At 38.7% G+C, this 19,260-nt stretch overlaps 1 protein-coding gene across 1 annotated transcript in view; it reads left to right on the top strand.

Annotated features, from left to right (window-relative positions):
• The window catches only part of LOC149796941 (retinol dehydrogenase 16-like), a 34,674-nt gene extending 16,547 nt beyond the window's left edge, over positions 1–18,127 (top strand). The window contains exons 2-5 of the mRNA XM_089961623.1: positions 8,273–8,612; positions 9,198–9,459; positions 10,867–11,030; positions 16,603–18,127. Of these exons, the coding sequence (XP_089817749.1) occupies positions 8,288–8,612; positions 9,198–9,459; positions 10,867–11,030; positions 16,603–16,847 (996 nt within the window). The 5' untranslated portion in view covers positions 8,273–8,287 and the 3' untranslated portion in view covers positions 16,848–18,127. The remainder of the gene's footprint in view (positions 1–8,272; positions 8,613–9,197; positions 9,460–10,866; positions 11,031–16,602) is intronic.
• Positions 18,128–19,260: the final 1,133 nt, after the last annotated feature.

Genomic DNA, 19,260 nt, shown 5'->3' with positions numbered 1-19,260 from the left:
AATGCGTTCTCTCAACTCCACAGGCAAAGCACGAATGTTCTCTTGTAAAGTATCCATGAACAGATTATTATGGTAAGAAGTTACTTCAATGTCTCGGTCCCACTAAAGGTAAGTAATGACAATTCGGTGACCATCGAGCATGTTCTACGTAGGCCGAATCTTGCGGTTCCCAGTGGTGAAGTGTCACATCGCAACTGAAGCACCTGACTTTATCTCCTTCGCCCAAGTAGAAAAATCCGGCTCTGGCTAATTCTTCGGGGGTCGGTCCTCCCAGATACTTTGGCCATTTTCCTTTGAACGATTGAAGACGATTTTCAAAGTCGCAGTATTCCGACAAACGCACAGGAAACGAATATTCGTTTTTCACAGGTTCGTTTCGATGAGGGTTGAGTGACATGGGTAGGAGTTTGCTCAAGGCTGGATGACATCCGTAGGGGGGTAGACGTGAAGGTGAACATTCCCCTTTAAAACGAAACCCAGTAAAATGTCCAAGAGGACGAGCGGCATCACTTTCGCATCCGACAGGTTTGACACGCACAGCATCACTTTCCATGATAGGGGTAGGGGCACTAAAGTTCCCATGATGCTTTACGGCATCGTATCCATCGCAAGGCTCACAATTGCACTCGTCTGCAAACTCCGTTACGCAATTACAATGGTAACCACATGGACAATCGCAGTTTCCTTCCGGACATTTTCCGTCGCAATGCCTGGGTCTTATCCATCCAATATTAGTCACACTAGAGGAAGATACAACTTTTTTACAATCCCCAAACTGGAACGATGTCTCTTTCAAAGTATTCATCTTGTTTGCTCGGTCTTGGTAGTCACAATGAACTATCGATCTTGTCTAGGGTTCCTTTTTATATACAGACCAATACCGACGTTACCGTACGGTAAGGTGAAATGATTGGGAAGTCGAACTCGCTTCTGGTACACAATTTGATAGACTTTTTCCAAGGGTCGACTGACGATGTGGTGAGTGGGTAAACGTACAATCTTGTTCGGTTGATAGGTGGTCACTTTAAAGTTTCCATCCTCTTCCGATTGCAAGGCTTCTTTCAATACCCCAAAGTTGACCACACGACTGGTACGATGATTCAGAGTCAGTCCTTTCACTTTGCACGTCGTGTGCACTTCTCCTTGTTTGTCCCGGTATTCGTAGCCGTAATTTTTGGGACCGCCACTGACGAAACTTAGAATCTTGTCGTCGGGATGCTCGGTTGTCCAGGCTCCTAAACGGTCTCCTTCGATGTCAGGGTGATGTTGAATCGGGTGATGGATGTAAATGCAACTGTCCGTGTCAAAGTACAGGACGCGTTCTTCTAACAGTTCTAAAGCTTCGTACAATTTTAAGCGAGCATGGGCTGTCACGTAAGCCGCAATGATGACATTTCCAAAGGGGTCGTCTTGTACAAAGTCCAGATCTTCTTCGTAATTGACTAAGATCAAATCCTCGCGAACGACGTCCACGTGTTTCATGAATTTGGTTTTGTCGTGAATCATCTGAAAGTAGCGGGAAGGTTCTGTCAAATATTCCGTCTTGGGTAAACACGGGCGTTGTGCCATTTTACCCCACAAGCAATTTAACATCACTTTGGCAAACGATCGCCTGCCTTCGTTTTTCTCGATGTGGTCTAAAGTGATGCCTTCTTGTTCGTAGTATTTCTCTTTGAATTGTATTTGGTCTTCGGGAGTGTGACACCAGGAAGGATAGCCACTGGCTTCTTGCTTCAGTTTCAAAAAGGCATCCACGTAGTCTGCGAAAATGCTTTTCTGAGTAGGGTCACCCTTGTGGTATTGTTGTGTCTTGGGAAAGTGGCAAATTTCGTACACTTCTAACAGTTGGTATCCCATGTCCATAGCTTTGAACAATTCTACGCTGACCCAGGTTCCCGTCAAGGCACGTTCTTCCTGGTTGTGATGACAAGGCTGGTCTTGGTTGCACGTTTCGGCACAAGTACGGCACAAAGGAAACATCAGTTTGCCTTGACAATGGTGAGGTAAGACGGGATGGTATAGGTTCGTGGGAGGCAAAACTTTACACTTGATCAAGCCTTCGTATTGTCGAATGTTGACCAGGTCGATGTGTTCCGTGAACAATTGCGGGTGCCCTACAGGAAAGCGACAATATTTGCACACGTAGGGATACAGCGAACACACGTCCAAGTATTTGATTTCTTCTCCGTTCTCTTCGTCGGCTTGGTACAGCAAACAGGTGGCATTGGTCCTTCCTCCGTACAAACTATCCCTCGGGTTCAGCGGGTCCATGAACTGGTAACTTTCCACGAGGCGTTTAAACTCGGGATCGGTTTTCATACGGTGATCGTACTCGTGTTCCCACATTTCCACCACTTGGTATCCTTGCTGTTCTAACTTTAGGCGTCGCTGACAAGTGTCCTGGTACAAGTCTTCCATGGTTCGTTGCAAAAACTGATTTTTAGTGCCACGGTCAGGATAACAAACGGGACATCCGTGAAATAAGCAACCGTTAAACTCGTACACGATCTTGGGGTTTTCTAAGTCCCAGCCATCGACCGAATACGTTCCGATGGTCTTTTCGCCCCCTCCGTTGCGGGCATGCTGAATCCACTTGTCTTCCTTGTCGCACAAGTAATGTAACCAACGTAGGGCTTTGACCGAGTATTGACGCTTGACATAGTGGGTCGTTTGAGGACTGATGACAGCCACGGTGTTTTCAGGCATGAATCGTTGTCGATACACTAAGGAACACGCTTTGGCAATGGTGCAAGCTTCTTTCAAAGGATCGACCCCTCCGTGTTCCATGAACAGTTCTCGAAATTTTCCACAGCAACGCCGTAAAATGTCCACGTCGGAACGACAATACTTTAGCATTTCTTCCTGAAAGTCGAAGGGGTCAGAGGCATGAGCCTGGTACCAAGCGTAGAAAGCTTCTCGTTGTTCGGTACGCATGTTGTCGGGGTCGTAATAGTGAGCCTCAGGTAAATGGGGTAGAACGGCGTGTTGATTGGCTTCCGTATTGAAAAAGTGTGGAAAGTACCCTTTAGCCATTTCTGTCATTCCAAACGTTTTAGGCATTCGACTCAAAGGCATGGCCAAATAGCTCATCGAATCTTTAAACTGTACTTGTCCCACTTGCATGAAAATGATTTTGGCTCCGTTCAAAGTCACTTTAGGACGTTCGGTGCCATGTTCCGTATAGTATCTGAGAAGAAACTGTCCATCGTATCCGGAGAAATTGTGAGCCATCACCGTGGCATGACGATGACAATCTCCGTAAAGTCCGATGTCCTCTTGGCTCCACGTCTTGTCGATGGGGTCTAAGACCCATTGGGCAAAATCGGCTAACGTGTTTGGCCCCCGAAAGATTTTTTCACGCCCTCCAGGAATCTTGCTGCAGTGAGGGCAATGACTGAAGATAGGTTCTTGAATGCACTTCTCGCACGCTCGATGAGCCACGCAGAAATTAGGAATGTGAATGCCAGTCTCTTGCATGCATTCGAAATCGAAAAAGATGAAATTGCCTTTCTTCTTGTGACCGTCCTCTTTCTCTGGTGGGGGCTGGTATTTTTGCACGTAACATTGGTGTTCCAAGTCCACGATGTGGTGACAAATGTGACATTTCTTTTTTCCTGAACATACGTGTGCCTTGGTACTATTGGTACGTATGCCTTGTCCACACGTAGGGCACAATCTCAGGAGTTGACAAGCACATTTCTGCTGTGAACCTTGCGTTTTCAGATTTTGTTGGTAACAGGTAGGGCTGACAAACGTGCGCAGACAAGTGGAACAAGGCACTGGTTCTTCGCTCAGACAGGGTGAAGAGGCCAAACATCCTGAGCATTTCGATCCACAATGCTTGTGTTGCTCTCGATTATTATAACCATGGTCACATTTCTCACAGTAATAACCGTATCCCAGGAATCCGGTGATACTGGTAATGGTATCGAAATGGTCATCGTGATGATAAACGTGAATGTATTTTCCGTCCTTAAAATCTTGCCCTCGAAACAACAGAGACCCGCGCACTTCTTGAGGGTGCACTTTCAAAGTGTATCGTGGAGCTAGGGCATCTTGCAATTTTTGCATCTCAGGAATGCCACAGGGTGTGTCTTTGGACATGCCAGCTTGTCGTAACAGGAGTTCTGCTTCACTTCGTTGTTTGGCTCGGTCCGATTGTCGAATGTTCTCCCAGTCTCTTTTCCATTCTACCGTGTCGTTCTTGTTGGCATAGGTTCGTCCCACCACGATGGCACGGGCTAAACACATCTGGTCATGAGGATTGTGAATTTGGACAAGGCTACGCTTAATGCTGCGAAGGTCGTTCACCAATAACATCTTTTTGCGTCCGGCCCCTTGAGGAGGAGAGACGTGGGTCATGTCCAATGTGGCTTTTCCATCGGTGATGTCAAACTGGTCATTAGATTGTTGCACGTGTTGAATCTTGTCCATGACTTTGGAAGCGGTCAATTCTGCAGGGGTGCTAAACTCGATCCAAACAGGGGATTTCAAACCGTCGTGTTGTATGGAAAGTCTCAAGCGATCGTCTTCTTTGGGTTGACATTGTCGCTTGAGTGCAGTGAGCAGAGAATCCCACACTCCGGTGATGAACCCTTCTGCTTTCTCTAACGGTACTTCGGACTTGAAATCTTTAAACTTCACCGTGTATTTGTAAGCCGTGGTTCTAAATTTTCTAGAGGAGCGCTTTTCCGTCTCTCGAATGGAATAGTATTTTTCAGGGTTGACTAAGGGTGGTAAACTTGGTTTAGAGGTTTCAAATTCTGGTTCACTCATGTCCTCTTCAAAATCACTGGCATGAATTTGTGCCAAGATTTCAGCCCTGGTTCGAGGCGATAGATCACGTTTCTGCCTCTTACTTTCTTCTTTCTTCTCGAATGAATGGGATCGTTTCATCTTGAAAGCAAAAAGTCAAATGACTCAAGTTCAAACACCATAAACTACTTTATAGTCATAGCAGACCAGCGTATATAAAAGGGTGTGTGTCTTGTCCTTTCACTATTCATTTCACTCTCAAGCCGAGCACAACGATGGAAGAGACTAACCAGATGGAACGTTTCGTCAGAGCTTTGCGAGGGGTCATTAGAAAATTCTCTTCAGACCAGCCGACGGACTACTCTCCTTCCTTTCGAGATAAAAGTCAAGATACTTGCTATATCTGTCAGAAGAAAGGGCATTGGTCTTCAGAGTGTCCAGACCGTCAAAAAACAGGAGCTAAAAAAGACAAAAGTCAAGATACCTGTTATTATTGTAAAGAAAAAGGACATTGGTCTCCAGATTGCCCAAAAAAGAAACAAGAGGAGTCAGAAGAAAAGAAGGATTCTTCAGAAGAAGAGAGGGATTCTTCAGAGGAAGAAAGCAGACAGGTGAAGAAAACGAAACAGGAGAAGAAAAGAAGAAGGGAAGAAAGTGAGGAGGAAGAAGAGGAAAAGAGTGTGACGGTGAAGAAATTCAAAAAACAGAGAGACTAAACAAGGAGAAAGAAGAAGTCAATGAACTTTTTATTAAAGTGTTGTGTTGTGAATTGTGAATTGGATTGTAAAAAATGGAGAAAAGAATAAATGAATGATATAAGGTAAGAGTCTTTGAGTTTTGATTTTAAAATAAGAAGCTACACTCACGCACTCATACACAGACACGTACTATAAGGGTAAAATGGGTGGGTTATTTTTTTTGAGTTATTGGCAAATTGAAATTGTATTTCTTTTCGAGATATGTGGGTGGCCCTGAAAAGGGCCTTTTTTCTTTACGATGTAGGGGTAAGTTTAAGCAATCAACTTTAACTGCCTTATGCCTTTGCCACGGCCAAGGCCTACTTCTGGACTGCGTAATGTTGATGATGATGATAATGATTGGGTTGAAATCACTAAGGGTGGTACGGTAGGCTTAGTTACAGGGTTGACGTGTTTAGCTCGGGAAGGTCGTATTCTCTTCGGTCGTGATAAAGAAGTCTGATACATTTGTTTCAGACTTCTTAACTCCGCTAAAATATCCAACAGTATCGTGACCGTTTGATTCTCACCCTCTTGTTTCTTTGCTGCTACTTCTTCTTGCTGTTGTTTTTTTCTTACCTCTTCTTCTTGTTGCTGTTGCTGTAGGAGAAAAGCCTGTTCCGCTTCTTTTTGTCGTTGCATAAATTTCTCCAATTCTTCTTTCTGTCTCTGTCTAAAATTCTCCACTTGCGGTAATGAAGAAGGTAACGAAGGTTCCGGAACAAATTCTTGCGAGGAGAGAAAATCGACAAAATCCCAATTCACCTCTTCTGAAAGTAAGTCCGGGTTCCCTTGGGCGGTCTCCGCTGCTGGTGCACCCCATTGGATCGTTTTCTGAGTTTCCGTCATGTTGAATCACTGTCGCATAGATTGACTGCACACAAGCGCTAGCAGATCTATATTGACTACGTGACGTCACAGACTGCTCTCTTCGGATTGGATGCGGCTGGCTGAATTTTGTAACGCGTGTTCGGATTGGTGAATGAACTCAATCCGTTTCAATCCTACCTGTCCCTATAAATAAGCGCAGTTCAGTGCATTGATTAACCTATTCTCGGAGCCTCAACATGTGGACCGACGTTGAATCTTCAACCCTTGTGTCAACAATGATGTTCAGAACGGACATGCTCATGTATGTCCGGTCCAAGTGGACCGTTGTCCACAGGACCAGCAGCAGCCTGTGGATAAGAAGAGTCTATATAGAGAGACAAGGTTGCCTCAAGAGGACTCTGATGTATGGCCCTGCTGTAAGACGAAGTTTGAGGACAAGAAGATGTCGCAAATGCCCTTTATGTTAAGGGCATATTAACATAAACCAAAGGCCCTTTTCAGGGCCAGCCATATTTCTCGAAAAGAGATAGTCTTTGAATTGCCTACCCCTTTTTTTATTTTATTTTTTTTATTTTTTTAAAAAAAAAAATAGAGACCCTCCCTGTTTCAATTTTACATAGACCCTATACAGTCCCAAGGGTTTATGTCCATGTTAAATTTACATAGACCCTATATTGTCCCAGGGTTTTTGGCCATGTTAATTCCCATAGACCCTATATGTTCCCACGATTTTTCTCCATGTTAAATTTACATAGACCCTATATGTTCCTAAGGGTGTTTGTAATGATAAATCCCATAGACCCTATAAGATCCCCATTAACTACTCCTAACTCTTTGGTGCGGAATTAAAAGCACATGTTTCAAACACATGCATGTGCAGAAAATGCCGCGACACATATCCTTTCCTCTACACAGAAGCTGACATGCAGCTTTAATCTATAGTGTTATATATAAGTTTGATCATGAGTACTCAAAACTTTTAAGTTATTGAATTTTTAATATCATGGTGTTTGCGTAGGTTTACAATGGGAACTGAATTAGTACCGTGAGTCCTGCAATGACACTAGATGTAATGAATCGATCTAATAAGTTCTCATGTTCTCGATAGTGAGATCTTAATGAAAATTGGATCCAAAAAAAATATTCTGTAAGGTATAATGTATCATTTGTTTTAAAGAAGCGATGATTTACAAAACTTGTATTATATTGTAGATTTTGGGAGTCTATGAACTACCATTTCTTTTAACGAAAGGATAAGTTACAAACCATATATACACTGTATCTCGAGCGAGGAAGTTTTCTGAAAGATAAATATAATACTACACAGTTCTCAAGCCCAACTCCAGTCAATTAATGGTCATTGCCTTCAAAAGTTTAACTACCAAGCTGCGGATCGTCGAATTCATTCAAAGGTTAAGCTGAAACTTTACATCAAATCTGGATTACGTCACGGCATCTGCTGAATACTAGAGTATTCACAAACCTTTTGAGAAAATATTTCGAAGCCGTTCAAGGAATACAACTCTCTGAACGAAAGGATTGCAATGTGCCAGTTATCCAGCTCGTTCAAAACCATGCGGAGATTAAGAATTACATTAAAAATAATTTTAATAAAATGAATGATGTGAGTGTGACAGTGTTTACAAGTCATTTAAATGTATATTTATTGTCAAGCAAATATCATTGATTTCATAAATGTTGAGAAATCGTGCCTATCATGCAACATATCCGCCAATTTTGTATGTGGACGGACGTATTTACATACAGACCGACCGACATCTTTTTTATTAAGCCGCTGAAAACTGAAACGAACATGAATATAATGACAATTTTATATCAATCCATGTCTTCCAACATTGACGGATATCATAATTTAATGAAAGGGCAATACAAATAGTTGCTTCTTAGATCTTTCTAGTTTAACTTTCTTTTTCTTCTTGTTCATTTAGTGACAAAATTAAAACATGCTGCTGTACATAGCTGCAGTATGTGTGGCGATTACCATTATCTACTTCACCTTCAAAACACGGAATCTTAAAATGCTCCATGATGTCGCTTCACGCTATGTCCTTATCACCGGATGCGACTCTGGGTTCGGACACCTTCTTGCCAAATTGTTAGATACCAAGGGTATTCCAGTTGTCGCCGCTTGTCTCACGGAGAAAGGAGGAGAGAGTTTAAGAAATGAAACTTCGAGTCGTCTAACAGTTATTTCTCTTGATGTTACTAACAGCCAATCCATCAAGCAAGCATTAGACAAAGTGAACGTTCTTCTGGGTCCACATAAAGGTAAAACTGTGTATAAGACAAATGCATACCAAATCAAAAAACAGTCAGACTGACAGAAAACAGGCAGAGAGACATAAATAACTTACATTATGATTTTATATGATGCCTTTGTCGAATAATTAGCAATATTTATTCTTGTATAAGATGCCGAATATTCTAGCGGCTGTAATATACCACAAATTACTGTGACACTGAAATATATCATTTGGTGGGCAATAGCAGGGATAATCTATACTTGTTTTTAATATTGGTTCATAATATATAAGTTTATCCAGTTACAATAAAAAGCTCCACGTCTTCTAACGAAATGGTGTAATTATAAGGCGGTACGAGAGCAAATGTGCAGCCTAGCGATACATCTTTTCAGATTTTTTTACCTATATAAATAACTTTGTTTTCCAAACGATTTTTCTGCAGTTTATAAGGACTCTAAATCATCAAGAGATCTAGGAGTCTTTAAGGATATTTTTTTTTCCATTTTAGTTTTGCATTTGAAGTCATACGGGCTACCATTCTCTTTATCCCATAATAATCTGCTATTTTTATTTTTGTGTACAACAGTTTCATCCTATTTGTTTATTCCAGGTTTGTGGGGACTCGTAAACAATGCAGGAATCTTGAACAGCTTTTTACCATCGGAGATAGTCACAGCAGAAGGTTACCGAAAAATTTGTGACGTTAACATGCTAGGGCCTATTGAAGTAACGTTAACGTTTCTTCCTCTTATACGCAAATGTAAAGGACGCATAGTTAATGTTTGCAGCGTTGCTGCAACAACAGCTCTACCAATTTGTTCCAGTTATTGTGTTTCAAAGGCTGGAATAAGAATGTTTACGCAGTGTTTGAGGTAAGAGACATATTTACTAAACGCTTGGTTGCCAAAATTGTTGTTGCTGTCTGCGCCGTCGGCAAAAAATAACAACGTTCAGAGTAGTTTAATGAGAAAATGAAAATTATTGGTAGTACCATTGGCTCATCCAAGTACCTCCATGCATAGGATCTATTCGTTCTGTTGTTGGTAGGTTATCATACAACAAACACAAACTTAAACGAATCTATACAGAACACGTAAATGGAATTTACCACACGTTTATACTCCATATGGTGTATGTACACTAATATTCTTTTGTTCTCCTCATTTAGAAAATTTGCGAAATGCGAACCACTGTCAAACAGAAATAAAAGTTTTATTTTATACAATTGCGTGCAAGAAACATAAACATAAATTAAATTTAACGTAAATTAATCATCCAGATGGTGAATGTGCAATATTGTCTCGTTTATAAACTTTGCGATCAAGCAAACCCCTGTCAAACAGAAAACCATGCTTAATAAATCTCATAGCACACTAGTAATGAAAAACGAGGTTGATGTGTTTAATCATAGTTTTTAAAGAAATATGAGCTGTGTATAGAAATGCGAGCAAGAAAGCTTCAACATTTCAAGGCGGGCACCAATGATTGTTATAATTATCATCAACATTGTTCGCCATGCCCCCTTTTTTCTTCTTCTTGCCTGTTATTGTGAACAAATTTGTACAACTTCAGTTTGACATGCACGCAGACTGGGGCTACACTGTGGATAAATTTATTTGATTAGTCAAATTTAATGGTTGGTTGGGAAGCAAGTGGAAACGAAATCTCGTTTGCGACTTGTGTTAATGTGATTTCAGATCTATTTAAATTAGTTATAGAATTAAAAGAACGAATAACGGCTTCTTCTTAAGGTAAATGTTATGCAACACTAATTAAACTCGCTAGTAACATTCCACACGGGAGCAGGTGAAAAAATTACTTTATCATGTTCAGCAGTCTCTTATAGATAGAACAACATGACTAAAATCACTGGAAGTGTAATTGTAAGTTGAATCCTGACGGAGTCTGACATTAGCCAGTTAGCCCAGTTTTCGGCCAATCTTGTTACTTTTGAATCTTAAACTATCCTGCTGTTTTCTTTTCTAATTTTATTTCCTTTTTCTATTAACTGAAGAAGCACTACGTACCCGTCAGAAACTCCTTTATAGAATAATTTGTACTTTTTAATGTTAATCACAAAGAAAAGAACAAAGGTCATATCAACTTTGGGTACTGCGTACATTTTCTCTTCCCGACTGAAAGTATAATGTATTACGTATTAGTACGTTATAATACTTACTTGACTCTTACTATCATTGCTACCTTTGTTGTCAAATATTTGTTATCAAAGAAAATTATTTCTGTACCAATTACATTTGTTTAACTGTTTTCTTTGATAGACGAGAATTATACGGGTCGGGTGTACTGGTGCAATCAATCAATCCAGGAGGATTTGCTACAAATCTTTTCAATGTTGAAAAACTTCGTGCCTTATTTATCCAGGCATTCCAAGCTGAAAGCGAAGACGTGAGGTGCTTCTACGGAGGAAATATAACCAGAGAAGGTCAGTCAATTTTAAACTCTTCTACGTAAGCAAATAGAGGTGACAATGGACAAGCAAAAAAATGTAATCGACGCTCCGTCTTTATTGTTTAAAAATTTTGTAAGTTGATGTTGATTTCCAACGTCAAACCCTTATTTGTATTAGTTCAGGATACTCAAAGATTGTTATGTCCTACTTGTGACTTTTCAATTCGCATGTCCTTGAACTTTTAAGGTAGTGACGTATTCTACATGACACTCATTTATATCCATGACTATATAAGGGTTATGTTTCACCAAAATATAGTTCCATACCTAGCAATTAGAAACGCAAATTGTTCGATTAATATTTCCTTTCCATGACCGTAGGAGCGTATAGGACAAACATCTTAGTCATGATGTATATTTGCGACATGTCTGGTCCTTCAATTATTTCCATAAGTTTAAAAGCCAAAAGGGAAACACAGAAACTGGTCACGAATCTCTTGTGTTGACCTTGCCGTCTGAACTGGGGTCCTGACTAAAATACATGTACGTTACACACCGTAAAATTATTTGGTGTTGCTGAAAAGTTTAGTTGAAATATGTCCAACAGTCTTAAAGTGAGAAAGATCCAACAGAAACAGATAAAAGTTACATTTCCGCTGCTGTGGACATGAGTTAGTAAATTGAGATCTAACAATGGTTCGCAGCATTCTATTATGTTCATACTGAGTCCAAATACTTTCAGTCGTACTGTAATATGGCCCACTTACGCTGGTGAAAACTCAGTCTCTTGCTTCGACCTACACCGTCGGGTAATAGGAGGACTAGGGTAGGCACCACATCGCCTAGTCTTGCTGCAAAAACAGTATGTTCCACTACAAAATGTACAGTTTTATAATTCAATATCAGACAATAAAATCTGTCCCACATAAACTGCTGAGAAAGTTATATTGTCCCTGTGAACGCGACCTACGAGTTCTGAATCCTAGTTATATTGAGCAACACTGTATTTACCTGTAACGTATATCCGGATGAAGTTTTGCCAGATATCTCTATTCGTCATAAAGCTTCAGCCCATACACGGGAACATGTGACATTTTATATTATTACTTACTATGACCTTTACCATGAAACCGGAGAGATTCGAAACTGTTAGGTGACTAAACGTCTAATCTGGATATAAATGCACGAATGGGTAATGTTTCCTAAAATCTCCCCAAGACATTGGAAAGTATTCAACCGGACAAACAGAACAAATTGATGGATGGAAGGAAGGACATACGGACGGCATAAACCATACTATATAACGCCCTTAATAGAGGCTTTTTGAAATGAAATGAATACAAATTAATCTCCAAAATCAAACAAACACAGTCCAATCACGATTGCAGAGTCGACTTTCCTGTCACTCAAAACAGAATAGAATGTGCGTCTAATCTTCTAGTGCAAGAAGAGATATAAAATCAAGTCATCATTGTAACAAGTTTTTTTTCCCATTGAAACTTTACTTATTTACTCAAGTGCAGTCGATCGGAACATAGCTCAGCCACTTCCATTATGTCGTGAAATAACGTTGGAAGTAGTTGTAGGTTTACACATCGTATGAGCATTTGACAACTGGCTGAATCAAACGAAATATTAAGCAATCACTTCCAAGTATGGTTAAATTAATCAAGTCAAAGCAGTTTAGAATGTTCACTCTTTATATCATTGGTTGCATTAAAAACTGTTCTTTCATTCGTTCCCGTTAAAACTATGCTGTCTATGAATGCTTAAAGAAGGTCGTTCTTGACATGTCATACTGACGCTATGTTGTCATACTGGCTCCCAGATGTCATACTGACGCCCTGTTGTCATACTGGCTCCCAGATGTCATACCGACGCCCTGTTGTCAAATGTTCAGTAAATCCATAGCGTGCATAATCTGACATAAAAGTAGTTTTTCGGTTATTTACTGTATCAGTCATTTTCCTAGGTTCCATTCTACTGTTTCCAGTCTTTAACAATGTGCAATTTCTAAGAAAATAACGAGTTGTGACATTTCACGTATGGGATCAAATCTTATTTAAGTGGGATTATACAAATGTTTGTGTTGGTTTTAATCGGTATTATTTAAAAATGCAATCTTCGTCAAACTATGCGGATATCCAGCTGCAAAAGAATACCACAGGGTTCTAATACGGAGTTATATGCTTAGAGTAAAAGCCTAGTTTACGCAAACAAAAAGAAGTTCCAAATGTTTTAGACGAAATTAAAACTATTTATCCCATCTGACGTGATTGAAATTTGGTCATCAGAAAGGCAACGTACAGTGTTTGCATCTCCATACGAATGTAGATGTAGAGAATGCATTTGTCAGAATAGGGACAAGGCAAAAGTGCCGAATTTCGGTTAATTCTGAAGCATTTTTGTCGATTATACACGCAGAATCATAACGAGAGCAGAGCATGTAAAATGGTAAAATTATCATCCACAATAAGAGAAAATTATGTTGTGTACTATTCGATGTAAGCAAAAGGCCTTAAAAAAGCTGTTTACGTATTTTGAAATAAAATAACATGCATACCTTTTTATACATCAAAACAGTTACATGTTTTGTGTTCATTATTGGTACGAGTAACAAAGAGAAGCAAAACCAATATGTTTTGTAAAGCTTAACAAGTAATTTAATCGCCTTAGCTATACGATAAAAATCTAAGAGGAACTTAGTGTATTGTGAATTAACCGCAAAAAAAAACTCTAAACGTTTTTCACAACTTCGAAAGAATAGCGTGTTCCTAATAAATTCGTTTTTAAGGTCCTTATGTACCAATAGCCTTGAATGTACTGAAGTGCCAATAGTGTTGATTATTACAGTTACATTGTCCAGACCTCCTCTGAATAAGTTCACAATAATCATTGAACCGATTTTAGTCCAGATAGTTATCAGCTCATTGCAATTCCAATAAATAAAATAAATAAACAATTTCTCTCTCAAAAAAATGTAAACACAACATTAATTACTTTTCCAGACTGAAAATATAACAATAATAACAAGAATATAATATGAAATAGGAATGAAATAACTGTTTTCGTTCTCCTCTACCTCCTTATATACACCCGGAAGACTCTTCTACGACTACATGTTACAATACCCCCCACGTGACTTAAGTTGTACCACAACCCACTTGACTTATCTCGCAACACAACGCACATTTCTTATGTTGCAACATGATCTATCGAACTTAATCATCCAAAGAAAAATTGCCCCAAACGATATAAACGGTTCATTTTCTCGAACTCAAACCCAACTAGACAACTATTTGCAGCTCATTATCATAAAATATAATCAACACTCATGGACAAAAGATTTTTGTATCACTTACCTAATATGGTAGTCATTTTTCTGTCGGAGACGGCTTCATCATTTAAGTCATAAGTGTCTGGATAAAAAAATTAAAATGTTAACCGAACCTAGTGTCTCGAAATACACAGTGCTCTTTAATGACAAGGACAAATGTTAGTGATTGTCCGGGGCCCTTTGACTAACAGTATACTGGGGTCATGGGAGAAAGGTGACAGTTTAAAAAGGTGACTCATTTATCCAGCTTGTGTACATCCTGTTGTGGTCTTTTCTCACAAAACAATTTTCCAGGTGACAAATGAGGACTCTACAGAGGAAGACTGATACTGACATGAACTGTTTAATGCGGACTTCACAGAATCCAGATAATAGTTGAACTAAAATATCTGAAGGGCTTTCAGATTCAGACTCGAGATAAATAAGTACGAGATAAGATTGAAAGACGATCCCATTACAGTGGACACTGTAACCTGGTACTTAATATATCTTTGTCTCGTAACAAAATTACAGAAAATTTATTCCAATTAGAATACTTGATAGTATACCAGTCTGTTCCACTTAGAATATACCAGTGCATTCCAATTAGAATACGTGAAGGTATTTATTATCATATACGTTTAAAGCACTACTAATGAACAATTAGCAGAATCCTTCATTTAAGTTCACTTTTTGCATAAACTTGTATACATTCATATCAGGCCATACATGAGACTTAGGCAAACCCATGGGACACAGTTGCCATGTGTGCTTGTCATCCATTGAGAACATGACCTTTCCATGCTAGTAAATACATTGCGGCAGTTCTGTCCAACTCGAGGCCATCGGGCTGATTTTAAATGGCCCGCCAGAGCTCGAGCAGCTATATAGTCGTTGCATTTCAGTTTTCTGCTGCGGCCCTCTGCGTCAAGAAAAACATTTTTCAGTGGCCCATGGTGTCAAAAAGGTTGGAAAGCACTGCATTAGGATTAAGTTTTGACACGGTTAAGATCCAATTTCGGTTTAATGCTTGAATAGTTTAAGTCAGTGACATACCATTATAATTGCCGTTCTTTATATGTTGATCTCTGTGATGTTGTGACTATGACGAGAATGATTGATACCTTTTAGACACTTGTCCCTAATTACAAGTAAAAGTTTTAAGGAAAAACAATCCAATCATTTATGGACAGTATTCTTTTTCAGTGCTTAATTAAAGATTACGCATACATTTTTGAGAACCTTTTATGACTGTGGTAAAAGTTAATGTTGTATGCCCATTTTCTAAACAACTTTATTAATTACTTACATTTAAAAATGGTCTATGATTGTTTCAGTCTTTATTTAAATTGGGCATGTATTTACAAAAATGCCTATTCGCTTTTTAAAGAGAGATAATTTCATTATATTGTTAAGACTCTTTGGTCTTTATCTTATTAACAGAAAAAGCAAAACCAACAAGCTTACTAAAATTCAGCAAATAATTTCAACAAATAATTTAATTGTCCAAGGTAATGAGTGAAAGTTTAAGAGGAACGTATCATCATAGTATGCTCCAGAACGACTTTGAAAGAATTCACAGCAATCGCAAATTAATGCTAAAATAAAAAATGTTAATAAGCACTTTATTTTCAAAATATGAACAATTTGTTATAAAAAATTGTTCTCAAATTATACCTGAATAAAAGCAAAACTGATTCCACAATCACTGAAAGTAAGATAGGAGTAAATAATTTTGTTGATCTTAAACCTTATAAAAATGCTAAGAATCAATATAGATGACCCGGATGTAAGCCATTTCATATCAATATAGATGACCAGGATGTACGCCATTTCATATCAATATTGATGACCAGGCTGTAAGCCATTTCATATCAAATTCTTAAGCACATTCTATGTCTAGCACCTTCAGTGTTCAAAAGGCCATATAAACAGGTTTACTTACATTACCTTTGCGTTCAACACTTAAAAGTGGACAAAAGTTAGCTATGTAATAAGTTGTATACAAATTTCCCCCATGCAATCTACGATCATGGAAAAAGTTAAACGCACAATATAGATATACATAACAATGTTAGAGGCAAGTATGTACCGTTGCCATGTTCAATCGAGTCTTTTGCTTGTCGCGAATCATGTCGCAATTGCAACATACATCGGCAATCAACATCCACAACACTTATTTGCAACCATAAAAAAATTGAATGATCTCGATCAAGGCAGATCCATTGTAGGCATTACGTTTCTTATGAAGTACGTTTTCAAATATCATTGCTTTTTTACTACTTTACAGTAATGAAGAACTTGATTAGAGATCCTCGAAAAGGTCGTCGCCCAGAAGTCGTCGCTGAGACCATGGAGCATGCGCTGTTTGCTGAGTATCCAAAGCTGGACTATTATATCGGAATAGACGCAAAATATTTATACAGACCACTTGAGTTCCTTCCTAACATTGTGACAGATTATATATTTGGCTGGCCAGCGCCGTATGGACAATTGATAGAGGAACTGAAGCCACAATCTGAAAAAGACTCTTAAAACATCTTTATGCGTATTGCACAAGTAGGCCTTTATTTAATAATGTATACTGATACATTTATTGTTATTTTCTTTAATTGTAAAATTTGCTAACAATTTTTCTTAACATTTTAGCTTTATGAAATGACAGAAAGGTTGTTTTAAAAATTTGTTGTAATGTAAGATGCTCAGACATTAATCAACAAAACGTGTAGTTCTTTCTTGTAATGTTTCTCGAAGAACGCAAACGAACAAGATAAGACTCAAATAAATTGACGAACGGTTTTAACTTTTGGATGCAAATGAGTAAATTATCAGCCTTGAACTGGAGTGTGATGGCGATCGTTAGACTTTTTTGGTTGGCAGTTTGCATAGACAGTCAATATAAATGCTTCCTTTGTAACTCCTAAGTTTTCTATGATTATAATGAAAAGGATATAATCGTTTAGTTGCTATCTCGACTTTCCTGTACTCTCTACGGCACATTTGGCATCAGAGAGTCTCAAACAATTTCTATAAATATTTTAAATACCCACCGAGATACACACCAGACTGATTCAGGCGCCTTTCGGAATCAATGCTAAACGAAACTCAAGTATATTTACATTTAATATTGTCATTTGATAAACTTTAAACCAGGAATATTAGCACTGGGATAAACACGGCTCATCATGTTGTATATGGAGAGTGTAATCAAATCAGATGTCGAACTATATAGTTCATATAGTCCGATCAATCAGTCTTCGAACCTCTATTGTTTTGTTGACGATTTATAAAACATTGCAATTGTTGTATACCAGTCCATAACACATCCGTGCACAAATGTACGGTTTAAGACCCTCATCAGTAGCAGCAGAGGGGGCGAACAGACCGACTTTGGAAGCGTCCAAAAACCGAAATAAGCCTTCCTAAAAAAAAGGGATTAATAACTTTAAAATCAAAATAACTAACTACAGAGGACTCTCTCCAAGAGTCCCTGCAAGAGTCCCTCTTGGGGTTAGTCCATGTTATTTCTCCAACTAAAAACTTGTTAATGGCGAGTATATTACAAAAACGAACCAACTTGAGGTCCCACCCCCCTGCTGCTATTAATTTATCCAAATATTTTATCAAGTCCGATTCGATATCTTGTTCAAGGATCGTGCAAATTTATTGTTATAAATCCATGTGGAGTAGCTTGCGCTCGTGAAAAGAAATTTCTGAATTTAATTATATCCATGTCACCGCTGCACCAAGTTTGATGAATATTTCGCAACGTATGTGTATCAACTCCATTAAACACAACTAAAATATTACAGTTATCTCTGATCACTTTTGGTATTTGTGTGTATCGTTGAGTAACATAAACGACATCGGTGTTTTTATGTCTACCTCGAGAAAAAATCCTAGCTGGATTTGATTGTTTGTCCAGCATCACATCACCATATACAACTAAATTATTAATAAATCCGTCTATGGAATCTACTGATGGTGCTTCATCAATATCGGTTATAAACTGGATAACATCGTTATCTTTATCTATTCGCACGTTTTCATTAAAATCCTTGAGCACATCATAACATCGTTGATCATCAACTGACAGGGCTACCAAATACAATTTATCCCACTGAAACCATCTCATTATAAGATTAAGTAACAACTGTGTCTTTCCACTTCCAGATGGTCCTATTATTATCATTCTGATGGAATTCGGTAACGCAGGATGGTGCTTGACAGGTTCTTGTTTTCTTGTCGCTGAAAAATCAATTATATCCATGCTGTATAAAATACCTATGGATTTATATTGTGTGAAGTGCAGGACGCGTACCCCGACGGATACACTAACAACTATTACCACAAAAAATAACAGATTCGCGGTTACGGGTAAGTGTACCCGGTATGGTACAAAGAAATTTAAATTTATTCCCGGTGATAAGTCAGAGACAAAGTCAGCGTTAAAAAAGAACCAAAAAAACCCCCACAAAAAAACCCAGGAGGTGATATTACAGTAAAATTAACAAAATTACCCGGGACTCCGTGGGCTAAATACCCAGTAGAAAAATACCTACCAGGATATAATTATTGCAGTCCTGGTACTCGACTCGATATCAGGCTTGATAATCAGGATTAACCAAAACCAGGCGAGGAACCAATAAACGCTATTGATAAAGCATGTCATGCTCATGATGTTGCGTATAAAAGCAATGATCTACAACATAGGCATATTGCAGATGTGAAATTAATTCATGCGCTAAATTCTATAAAAAATAAAAATATCAAAGAAAAATTAGCTAATTGTTTAGTAAGATCCGGGATGAAAGGTAAATTTGCGCTAGGGGCTGGTAATGTATAAATGGAATCGATTTATTATTCACCAATTGGATACTGGAAAGGTAACGCAGCGATTAGTAAACTCACCGAGGCAACAAAAGTTACACGTGTTACTGCTAAAGAG

This window comes from Sinohyriopsis cumingii, chromosome 6, assembly GCF_028554795.1.
Source record: "Sinohyriopsis cumingii isolate HCF-2022 chromosome 6, ASM2855479v2, whole genome shotgun sequence".
Taxonomy (NCBI): Eukaryota; Metazoa; Mollusca; class Bivalvia; order Unionida; family Unionidae; genus Sinohyriopsis; species Sinohyriopsis cumingii.
Note: the sequence above shows the minus strand (reverse complement) of the source record. Positions and strands in the feature narration are given on the sequence as shown.